An 11,028-nucleotide genomic window follows, 5' to 3' on the forward strand; every position below is an offset into this window, starting at 1 on the left:
ACACACACACACACACACACACACACACACACACACACACACACACACACACACACAGAATATGCTTCCATCTACCGCGCAACAATGGTCACGTGTCCTGGAGTACTAGCTGCAGCCAAGTAACTGATTTTGGTCACACAACTCTACGGGCGCACGTGCAGATGAGGGCTGAGAAACGGGAGCCACTGCTATGTTCAGGTGAACGATGGACACTTTCTGTTTTCTTTACACGTCATCTCACCCTTTAAAGGAAAAGAGACCAACTAGAGAACAAAAGTGAAGCCAAATGCAGGAAGAAGGTAAGAAGGTAAACTGAGGAAATAACTCCCGTGGTCAGCGAGCACTGTAAACACTGTTGTCTGCAGAGGCAGGGCAGGGGAGATGCTACATTCCTTAAAGCACATCTCCCCCTCCCCACGAGTTTAATCCAGCCAGAAGAGCCTACTTCTTCTGGGTCACGAGAGCAAACTTGGCTTATAAATACATAAAGCATGATCTCCAAATGCATACAGCAGAAAAATATTCTCTATGCAGTGATAGGTCTTTCTAGGAAAAACTTGTACAAGTCTCCCCAACACAATTTCCTTCCTTTCCTTATTTGGGGAGAGATTACTCTGGAAAAGGTCCCCAGTGCTCTCCTGGCTGTCTCAAGCAATAAATGATTCTTCACTTCTTGTCTTGCTCTGTGCTCACCTATGGGAGGCCCCACAGAGCTCAGACACACGAGGAGGTCAGTGGAAGGCAGCTATGGCCTTGGATATTTCTGTCAGGTCACAAAGATGTAGTTTTCCTACTTTTCCTTAAAAAGTTGGTTTATCAGAAAAATTTGTTCATCTTGATTTTTAAGATTATTTCTATTTAAGTGTTTGTATGTGGTTAGTACATAAGTGTCTGGTGCTGTGAGGCCACAGGAGTGTTGGCCTCTAGCTCTGGGGTTATAAGACGTTGTGTGTCATATGGGTGCTAGGAACTAAACTCCAGTTCTCTACAAGAGCAAAAAGTGCTTAGTAACTTTCTAGCCCCTTGACCCTGACTGCCAATAAAGTGACACTTGGTGACTAAATGCCAGCTGAGGCCCACAATGACAACCTGAAGGAAAACTCCCCAGAAGTCTTTCCAATTATCAAAAAATACAAGCAGCCAGGCAGTGGTGGTGCATTCTTTTAATCTCAGCATTCAGGAGGCAGAGGCAGGTAGTTCTCCAAATTTGAGGCTAGCCTGGTCTACAGAGCGAGTTCCAGGACAGCCAAGGCTACACAGAGAAACCCTGTCTCAAATAACCAAAACCAAACAACCAAACAACAACAAAACACCAAAAAACCTACAAGTAACAACAGAAAGGAAAAATTTGTTTACTCAACCAGACCTCTGGCATAAAAACAATGCTGGAGAACATTAGCAAAAACGAGGGCACAATTCCAGTGTCCTTAGACAGGCTGCCTTAGCACAGTATCTTCATGGACCGGCAAGGATCTTTTGGCATCGTTTTTGAGACTGTTACTTCCTGTAAGGCCAGGGTGCCTGAGCATGACTGCATGCCAGAGACGCATCTGTTCTCTTTCCCTGAGACTGTCCAGAGCCCATCATTGCTGCTCTCGTGTCCCCCAGGCATTTTGCCTTTAGCAGTGTCAGGCAGAGGAGAGTGCTAAATAAGCACCAGCTGAATGAATAAATAAATAAATCTCATCTAATCCAAAGCTCTGTTTGGGGAAGAGAAAAAAATCTCTCACGAAATCAAAGACAACATGGAAAGCAAGAAAGATAGCCAAGAGTCCCCATCAACTGGGGTTTACAGATTCGATGTAAAAACAATAAAACCAAACCAACAAACATCCCCTACCTCTACCCCAATTGCTGTATTCAACAACTGATGTTTGCTTGAGATTCAAAATATCTGACTGATTTCAACCGAAAGTTAACATAAAAAGTGTACTCTGGCTGGGTGGTGGTGGCACATGCCTTTAATCCCAGCACTGGGAGGCAGAGATGGGCGGATCTCTGTGAGGTTGAGGCCAGCGTGGTCTACAGAGCAAGCTCCAGGACAGTCAAGGCTACTCAGACACCCTGTCTCAAAAAGCCAAAAAATGAAAGTGTCCTCTGGAAGACTCACAGACAAAAGCCCTGCTGCTGTACCCATTGCACAGGAGCCTAGTGCTCTTTGAGCTTCAACATGGAGGAGACTCCTCTGAATATACCAGGTGAGTGTCCAGGGTCCCGTAGAGTGAGCTCAGCACACCGAGGACCTTTTCCTGAATGCTGTCAACCTGTTCAGGAGGACAGTAATCATCCAGACTTGACCTGCAGCCGAGAGAGAAAGAGGAAGGACCTGTGAGTATGACAGAATCGTTCTGTGTGGAGGGACAGCCGTGTGTGCTGCGGTCACTGAGGTGACACACGGGTTCCTGAGACCTGGAGGATGTTTACCTACCTTAGGTGCTTTACAAGAATTGTTCTTTATCATTATTTTTAAAAAGCTATTCTGTAGGACAGGTACAATGACCAACTTTCTGTACTTTTGCTTTGAGACAGGATGTTGCTAGGCAGACCTGGACGGCCTTGAACTGGTTATGTAGACCAGGGTGGTCTCAAGCTTCCCATGACCTTCCTGCCTTTACCTCTCAAGTGTGTATGACAAGCATGTGCTACCGTGGCTGAACTCCAGCCCTTGTACTAAGTGGCATGCACTTTACCCACAGAGCCATCGTTCCAGATCATGACCTACCCGCTCTTTAATGCTCACAAGCCCCGAATAGGTGACACAGTGTTGTTTCAGAGTAAGGGAATGTTCTTTCCTTAAAATTTTATTTTTGTGTGTTTGTGTTGTGTGAGTGTGCACCCATGTATGTGTGCATCACAGGGTGCTGAATCGGCATCAGATACCCTAGAATTGGAGCTGTGGTTGTGAGCTACCTGATTTTGGGTGCTGGGACAGAACTCAGGTTCTCTGCAAGAACAGCAAATGCTCTTAACTGCTTAGCCATCTCTTCTGTGAGCGTGTGTACATACTCACAGAATATAGCTTGAGGAGAGCTTTGCTCTTCCTTTCACCTTTACTAGTCTAGATGCTGCCTGCATTCCTTGCTGAGGAGACCTACTCTCCATCTTCAAAGCTGGCAGTATGGCCCCTTCCAAATATTAGCTCCTTCTCTGATTATGCTATTTCAGACTTCTTTTACTAGTTTTGTGACAACACTGGTTCCACTCAGGTAATTTAGGATAAATCACTTAAAAACCCTTGCATTCATCACATTGCAAAGTCCCCTCTGCTGTGCAGGGGCAACACAGCCATGGGTTCCAGAGGGTAGGACATGGCCATCTGTGATGGACTGTTATTCAGCCAGTCACACATACCTTGCAATTGTCACAAGAGTAGGCTTTGGAAGATTTTTCAGTAGATAATACACAGACTGAATAAGGCACTCAATTTCTTCTTCTGTGCTGATGTGATGAGGGAGTTCTGAATAATCACAGGTTAGCCCAGCCTGGTGAACCTGAAAGAAATTAAAATGGCACCATGAGCTGGGTATACAGCTCACTGTAGAGTGTAGCCTAGCAAACACAAGCACTGGCTTCAAGCCCAGTGCTGGAAACAAAGACTCTAAATGACACTTTAATGATTTTGGGAGGTTCTTAGGGGCAGTGAGGAGACAGGCAGATCCTTAAAGCTCATTGGCCAGTGAGCCAAGCTGAGCTAAGGAGCTTCACATTCAGAGAGACCTTATCTCAAAAATAAAAGTTGACGGTGACAGTGTGATGGCTCATCAGTAAAAGTGCTCGCCGCAAAAAGCTGTACCTCAGTTCAATCTCAAGAACCCACACAAGAGCAGGAGAGAATCAATATAGTCTGACCACTACACGTGCACTGTGATGAGACAGAGCGTGCACAAAGAATCAAGGAATGCTTTATGCACACTTATCTGAACACACATTTAGTATATCAGCACTTTCAAACCCCAAGTATCCTACACCCATCATTCTTTTTCTGTGTGTACAGGTGTTTTGCTTGCATGTATATATGTGCACCCACATGTATGCAGTGCCACACAGGGGCCACAGCAGGGCATCAGATCCTCTGAACTGCAGTTACAGATGATTCTCAGTGGTCATGTGGGTGCTAGCAACTGAACCTGAGTCCTCTGAAAGAGCAGCCTGTGCTGTTAACTGCTGAGTCATCTCTCCAGCTCTGATGTGTTATTTTTAACAAATGCCATTTTCACAAAAGAGCACGCTTTGGCTTAGCAAGCATTAACCATGATACTCTTTTGCTGCTATTCACTTATCTATTTAATAAGTGACGATTAAGTTAGTAAACGCCATTTCAAATAAAGAGGTATGGCAGCATTCCACAACAAAAGAAAACATTAAAACTCCTCTGACTGATGACACAGAGCAGCAGACTCAGAGGTAAGGGGATGGAGTCTCAGCTCTGGCATTTTAACAATCTGAGAAATGCACCTGATTGTGTTGCTATTAGGCCCAGAGTAACTTTGAAGGAAGCATGTAGCCCAGGCTAGGCTGGAACTTGCTATTAGAGCCGCCACTGCCAGAGTGTGGAAACAATAGAGAAACCCTTCCTGGCTTCACTTCAACTTTTAAAGTTTCTAGTTTTCTCAAATATCGGGTCAAAAAGAAAATACGTGTTTTAAGGTCTATAAGATGATATGCAGTCAGAACGTTTTAAGGATGATAAGGATATGAATTTTTTGTTTTTGATTTGTGTTTATGAGAGCGTGTTTCTCTGGAGCTTTGGAGCCTGTCCTGGCACTAGCTCTTATAGACCAGGCTGGCCTCAAAATCATGGAGATTCACCTGCCTCTGCCTCCTGAGTGCTGGGATTAAGGGCATGCATCACCACCTAGCATGCATTAGAATGTTTTAAGGTCTGTAAGGACATGGAGTCAGAGCTGTGAGGACGGTGAGGACATGGAGTCAGAGCCCTGAGGACTGTAAGTCACATGACTTAGAAAGCTTCAAGCACTATGTCTTTGTCTCCCCACTCAGTCACTACTGACAAAGAACTAACATTTAAAACGCACCCAGACACGGTTGTCTTCTTTCTCTTTTGGTTTATGACCGAGTGAGTTTTCAGAGAAAGGAAAAAGAGCTTCAGTAAGAACAGATGCCAGGCATGCTAGCACACCCCTTCATCCCCAGCACTTTCCACAAGACGTTTGAGGCCAGCCTGGTCTACATAGCAAATTCTGGGTCAGCCAGGATCACACAGTGAAACCTTGTCTGACAACAGAAAAAAAAAAATCAACAAAGTGATGAAATTAGAAACTACAGACTAAATTATGGATAGTGAGGTGAGACAGGACTATTGACAAGCACAGTAAAAGCTCAAAAACCCCAGAGAAGTAGTAAGAGCTGGGCATGGTGGTGTGTGCCTGAAATACCAGAACTGTGAGGTGGAGGCAGGAGGTTAGGGTTGGGGTTAAGGGCTAGGGGTGAGGGTTAGGTTAGAAGGTTACCGGCCAGGCAGCTGCATGAGATCCTGTTGCAAGCCATAGTTTAAAAAAAAAAATGAATAAAAGATTCATAGTACCTTTGCTTCTTAGAGAAAATAAGAATCTTTTTCAAGGTAAAAATCTTTTTGTAATTTTATCTATTTTTATTTTATGTGCATTGGTGTTTTGTTATGGAAGTTATGCCCCCTGGAACTAGAGTCACAGACAGCTGTGAGCTGCCATGTGGGTGCTGGGAATTGAACCCAGGTTCTCTGGAACAACAGTCAGTGTTCTTAACTGCTGAGCTATCTCTCCAACCCCCCCTGGAAAACTATTTTTAAATTTTTTTTCTGAAAAGTATGTATTTTGTCACTCTTTAATATAAATAAGTAACATAAACAGACTTAGCCACTTTAACAAAAATTCCACCCAGAAAATTACTTGTATCAATTTTACAATGATATAAAATATTTACCATTTCATAGTCTGGTACTTCCATCCGTTTTTTCAAACTCTGTACAAGTGGAACTAGTGATTCCATTCTGGAAGAAAGCCACCCCAGTCATTAAACACCACAATAACCTTGACTAGCCTTAGCAACAAATGGCATACTAGATATTTTTTTTTTTAAATCATGCTTTGGGGTTAGGAGCTGTGCTGGATAGTTTTATGTCAACTTGACACAAGCTAAAGTCATCTGAGAGGAGTCAACCTCAACAGAGAAAATGCCTCCCTAAGATCAGGCTGTAGGCAAGCCTGTAGAGAATATTCTCAATTAGTGATCAATGGGAGAGGCCCAGCCCATTGTGGGTAGTTCCATCCCCCGGCTGGTGGTACTGGGTTCTATAAGCAGGCTGAGCAAGTCACGAGGACCAAGCCAGTAAGCAGCACTTCTCCGTGGCCTCTGCATCAGCTCCTGCCCTTAGGTTCCTACCCTGCTTGAGTTCCTCACTTCCTTTGGTAAAGAATTGTGATGTGGAAGAATAGGCTGAATAAATCCTGTCCTCCCCAAGTTGCTGTGGCCAAGGTGTTTCATCATAGCAATAGTAACCCTAACCAGGACAGGAGTATATAACTCAGTGCGCAGGGCGGTGATGGCACACGCCTTTAATCCCAGCACTCGGGAGGCAGAAGCAGACGGACCTCTGTGAGTTTGAGGCCAGCCTGGTCTACAAGAGCTAGTTCCAGGACAGGATCCAAAGCTACAAAAAAAACCAAACCAAACCAAACCAAACCAAACCAAACCAAACCAAACCAAACCAAACCAAAACAAAACAAAACACCAAAAAACAAACCCCAAAACAAAACCACCTCAGGCTCCGGGTTTAGCCCTCAGCATTATACAAAAAACATTAATGATTAAAAAGTAGAGCTTCACCATGGATACATGCTTCAAATGATGGTTGAGAAATAAAAAGTTGCTCAATACCATCTTCTTTAATTTGAAACAGGGTCTCACTATGTAGCCATGGCTGGCCTGGAACTCAAGGAGATCCTCTTGCCTCTACCTCCTGAGTGCAGGGATTCAAGGTATATACCATCTCACCTGGTCATCTTGTTAACAAAACTTGTAATTACTACTATTATTTTAGAAAAGTAACTTTATTTCCCAAAGCCCAGGTTAGCTTGTAACTCAATATGTAGCTGATGACCTTCAACTCCTATCTTCCTGTCTCCACCCCCAAATCCTTTGACAGAGAGCATGTCAATAATACTCAATAAGGCAGTGGTCAACACGGGACGGCGTCTTTAGTTAGTTTTGAGACAGAATCTTTCACTGACCCGGATGCTTATCAATTCAGTTAGGCTTGTTAACCAGTGAGCTACTGCCTCCCTATTACTATCAAGCCTGGCTTTTTAAATAGATGCTCAGGATCTGAACTCGGGTCCTCATGGCGATGTGGCAAGCACTTTCTTGAGTAAGCCATCTCCCTAACCCTTGAGTCTAATTTAAAGAGCAACCCATTCAACAAACTTGGAATGTAGCTAGAAAGGACAATTCAGGATTTGGGGAAGAAAATGTTTAGGAGGTCTTACCCAGGGTTTGAAGCCCATCTCTGTACAGTTTCTTCACCATCACCATCACACAAATCAGCAAAAATTGCTTCTAAGTCTTCTAATTGGTGAGTTCGAGTGTCAACAATATCTACCAAATCTTCCTTTAAAAACATTGAAAAACGGAGATTACAGTTATTCCTTTAAAAAACAAGTAAAATACGAATTATGAAAATACCAGTTCACGTAGCTAAAAAGATTTTCTATGTACTGAGGCACTTATCAAAAAAATACACATGTATGTGTGAATATCTATATGCACACAGAGAACCCAGAGAGCTGAGAACATTTAAATAAGCTACAAGATATTATTAAAGTCAGGCAAGGAGGTTCACATTCACAACCCCAGCACTCAGGGGGCTGAATTGGAGGCCGGCTAGAACTATACAAACTCTTTTACAATAAACAACCAAAAAACAAAAGTAAGGTAGTAGTTAGTGGTAGATAAAGTGTAGGGTTTACCTCAGTAAGGTTACTATCAGGCTTTTTAAACTGGTAAAGTTTCTGTAGAATTTTGTATTCATCCTGTAAGACAAAACAAAACCCCCAAGGTTAGGGTTTCCAACAATATGCCAGTGATAAATAAGAAAATATCTGAGATAGCATCTCAATGTTTGTCTGGGAGAATCAAGCACACTGTATACTTTCGATTTCCAAAGCAGATCTAATTTTCCAGGACAAGTTTATTCAGTTGGACAGAATATAGTATAAAAATTATCGAATAGGGTAACAGTTCATAAAATTGTGACTAACACTATACCATTAACAGAATGGATATATCCCAAACTCTAAAGACTGTAGCTGTTCGTGGGAGACACATGTCTGCAGTGATGATGACAGAAGATGCCCCACGTGTACCACGCAGCTACTTCCCTGGCAACAGAGACCTCTGGTGTACAGAAGGAATGCTGACATACAGAACCCGAGTTAAGAGAAGGATGCCTAACACAGCTAGGTTTTGTAAGTTAAATAAAAGGAGTAGACTCCTTAAAAACCTAACTAGACAGCTCCATTTCTAAGTGGCTGCATCTGGCCCAGGGGTAGGTAGGAGCTAAAATGTACTAGGCACAACACTGCAGCACATCTTCAGTACTTCGCTGATCTTAACAATACTATGAGCTGGGGCTCATTTATTATATAAGTACTGATTTTGCAGCACAGGGGGAGGGGGTGCACACCCTGAGCAAGCTAGGTAAGTGCGCTACTACTGAGGTACTCACTTAGTAGGCTGTGGTGATTGTTTACAGTGCCAGAAAGGCAAGTATCTTTCCCAGGATGACACAGCTAGTGATGGACACAGATGGAACAAACTGGAATTACCTATTATCATTTTTTTTTCTGCAATAAGGTTCCACATAGCCCAGGCTGGATTTGAACTCATGATCTTCTGTATCTATTTTCCAAGTACTGGCCTTAAAAGCATGTACCACTATGCTTTGCTTTGTTATCTCTGTTCATACAAAAAATACGGCTAGGCCAGAGAGATGGCTCAGAGGGTAGAGGTGCCTGCCACCAAGCCTGATGATTTTAAAATTAATTGGCTTTGGAGAGTTGTCCTCTGACTTCCACATGTGTGCTGTGGCATGAGCCACTGTCACCCAAAATAAAAAAAGTTCATGTAATAAAAAATACAAATATAGCTACTAAATTACAAAGTATAATGTAGGTGGATATCTTTACCTGAGATGGATGCTTTGAAGCAGAAGTTCTACCTGGGGACTTTATGGATGCAATTCATCATGGTGTATAGAAAGTTTTGTATTTTGCAGTATTTTAGATTTTGGAATTTTTTTTTTTCCAGACAGGTTTTCTTTGTAGCTTTGGAACATGTCCTGGAACTCTCTCAGTAGACCAGGCTGGTATTGAACTCACAGAGATCTGCCTGCCTCTGCCTCCTAAGTGCTGGGATTAAAGGCAAGTACCACCATTACCCAGCTGATTTTGGAATTTTTAATTAGGGTTGATGATAAGCTTATATATAATTTTAAAAGACTGGAAAAGAACAGAAGAATATGTGGCAGAAAACATGACCTTTAAGCCGAAGATAATTATCCAGATGTTTGCAGAAAGCTTGTTACCTGTAATACAGAGAAATGCCATGCAATTGTCAAGATCTATGCTTCCAAAAGACCACATTTACCTGAGTGAACATTTCTTTGAAGGGATTTTTGACAGAAAAAAAATCCAAGTCAATATCTAAAACAAATGCATCTCCATCCTTCAGCATTTCCAGAATGTTCCCAGTGCTGGCTGGGCTCTGGTACTGCTGGCCTCCAGAACATGAGCATGATGTCTCTTGGCAAGCATGGTCACTTCTTGGGGTCCCTGCATCCCCTGACAGTTCTTCTGAGCAAGGGTCCCCATTAGCAGAGGAAGTGCTCTCTCTATCGCCCAGTGCCAGCTTGGGCCTCTTTGCAGAAGACACGGAGTCACTGTCATCCTGATTGTTACAGAGTTTGTAAGGTTCTACCATGATCACATCCAACTGCAATGGTTTTTGGTTTTCCAGCTGGTCTTCAGGTACAAAGAGACCATCACTTAGGAAGTAATAATCTGTACTGGTAACCCTGGAGCAAAGGGAAAAGAATATTTCAAGGATTGAGCAAAGAGCAGACTTTACTATGACGCTGCAGAAATAAGGCACCCCCGACAAAAACAAGGGACCGCTACACAGTAGAAACGGCTTTCTCCACGTTCTCAGCGGCACACCACTGCCCGACATAAAGACTGCATTTTTATAGTCCACCTTGCAGCTAGATGTGGCCACCTCGGAGGTTCTGGTCAGTGACTGTGATAGGAAAACAGGTGTGTGCAACAGTGCTCTCCCATCCCGCTGACCAGCCATGAGCACGAAGGTGGGAAGTTATGTCGGCTCCAGACATCATGGAACGTGAAGCTAGAAGGAGCCAGGTGCGGTGATGCTTGTCTGTAATCTCAGAGCTTGTGAAGGAAAGGCAGGCTGGTGCGAGTATGGGACCACACACAAAAGAAAAGAAAAGGAAAGGAAAAGAAAGAAAGAACAGAAAAATCTAGTTTTTCTGAACTGGAGAGTTGCTACCCAGGTTTGGTGTGTGTGCGGTAAGCAACAATATCAGAAGGAAATTGTTACTCAAATAAGAAAACAAAGGGAAGGAGAGCGGATAAGTTAAGAGCACTTGCCACCCTTTCAGAGGACCAGAATTCATTTCCTAGCATCTATAAGAGATGGCTCACAACCTCTTGGAACCCTAACTCTAAGGTAGCCAACCCCCTTTCTAGCCTCCTTTGGCAAATGCAGACAGACAGACAGATACACACACACTTAAAAAAATGTAAGTTTTTTATTTAAGAAAAAATTATAAGAAAAATTTCTCTAAATACAGGTCTTTCTGATATATTTTATAGCTTTATTTAAAGTATATAAACACAATATTTTTAACATGAAAAGCAATTTCATGAGTCCTAGATTTCTGTTTTAAAGATTTATTGTGCACTGTTTCTCTCTCTCTCTCTCTCTCTCTCTCTCTCTCTCTCTCTCTCTCTCTCT

At 43.0% G+C, this 11,028-nt stretch overlaps 1 protein-coding gene across 2 annotated transcripts in view; it reads right to left on the reverse strand.

The window, feature by feature from the left end:
* Positions 1-1,269: 1,269 nt before the first annotated feature.
* The window catches only part of C19H5orf22 (chromosome 19 C5orf22 homolog), a 16,461-nt gene continuing 6,702 nt past the window's right edge, over positions 1,270-11,028 (reverse strand). For both annotated transcript variants that reach the window (XM_005356644.3, XM_026783837.1), the window contains exons 4-9: positions 9,643-10,069; positions 7,965-8,027; positions 7,485-7,606; positions 5,923-5,989; positions 3,352-3,491; positions 1,270-2,298 (exon numbers count right to left, since the gene is read on the reverse strand). In XM_005356644.3, coding sequence (XP_005356701.1) covers positions 2,166-2,298; positions 3,352-3,491; positions 5,923-5,989; positions 7,485-7,606; positions 7,965-8,027; positions 9,643-10,069 — 952 coding nt within the window. In that variant the 3' untranslated portion in view covers positions 1,270-2,165. The remainder of the gene's footprint in view (positions 2,299-3,351; positions 3,492-5,922; positions 5,990-7,484; positions 7,607-7,964; positions 8,028-9,642; positions 10,070-11,028) is intronic.

Source organism: Microtus ochrogaster, chromosome 19 (assembly GCF_000317375.1).
Source record: "Microtus ochrogaster isolate Prairie Vole_2 chromosome 19, MicOch1.0, whole genome shotgun sequence".
NCBI lineage: Eukaryota > Metazoa > Chordata > Mammalia > Rodentia > Cricetidae > Microtus > Microtus ochrogaster.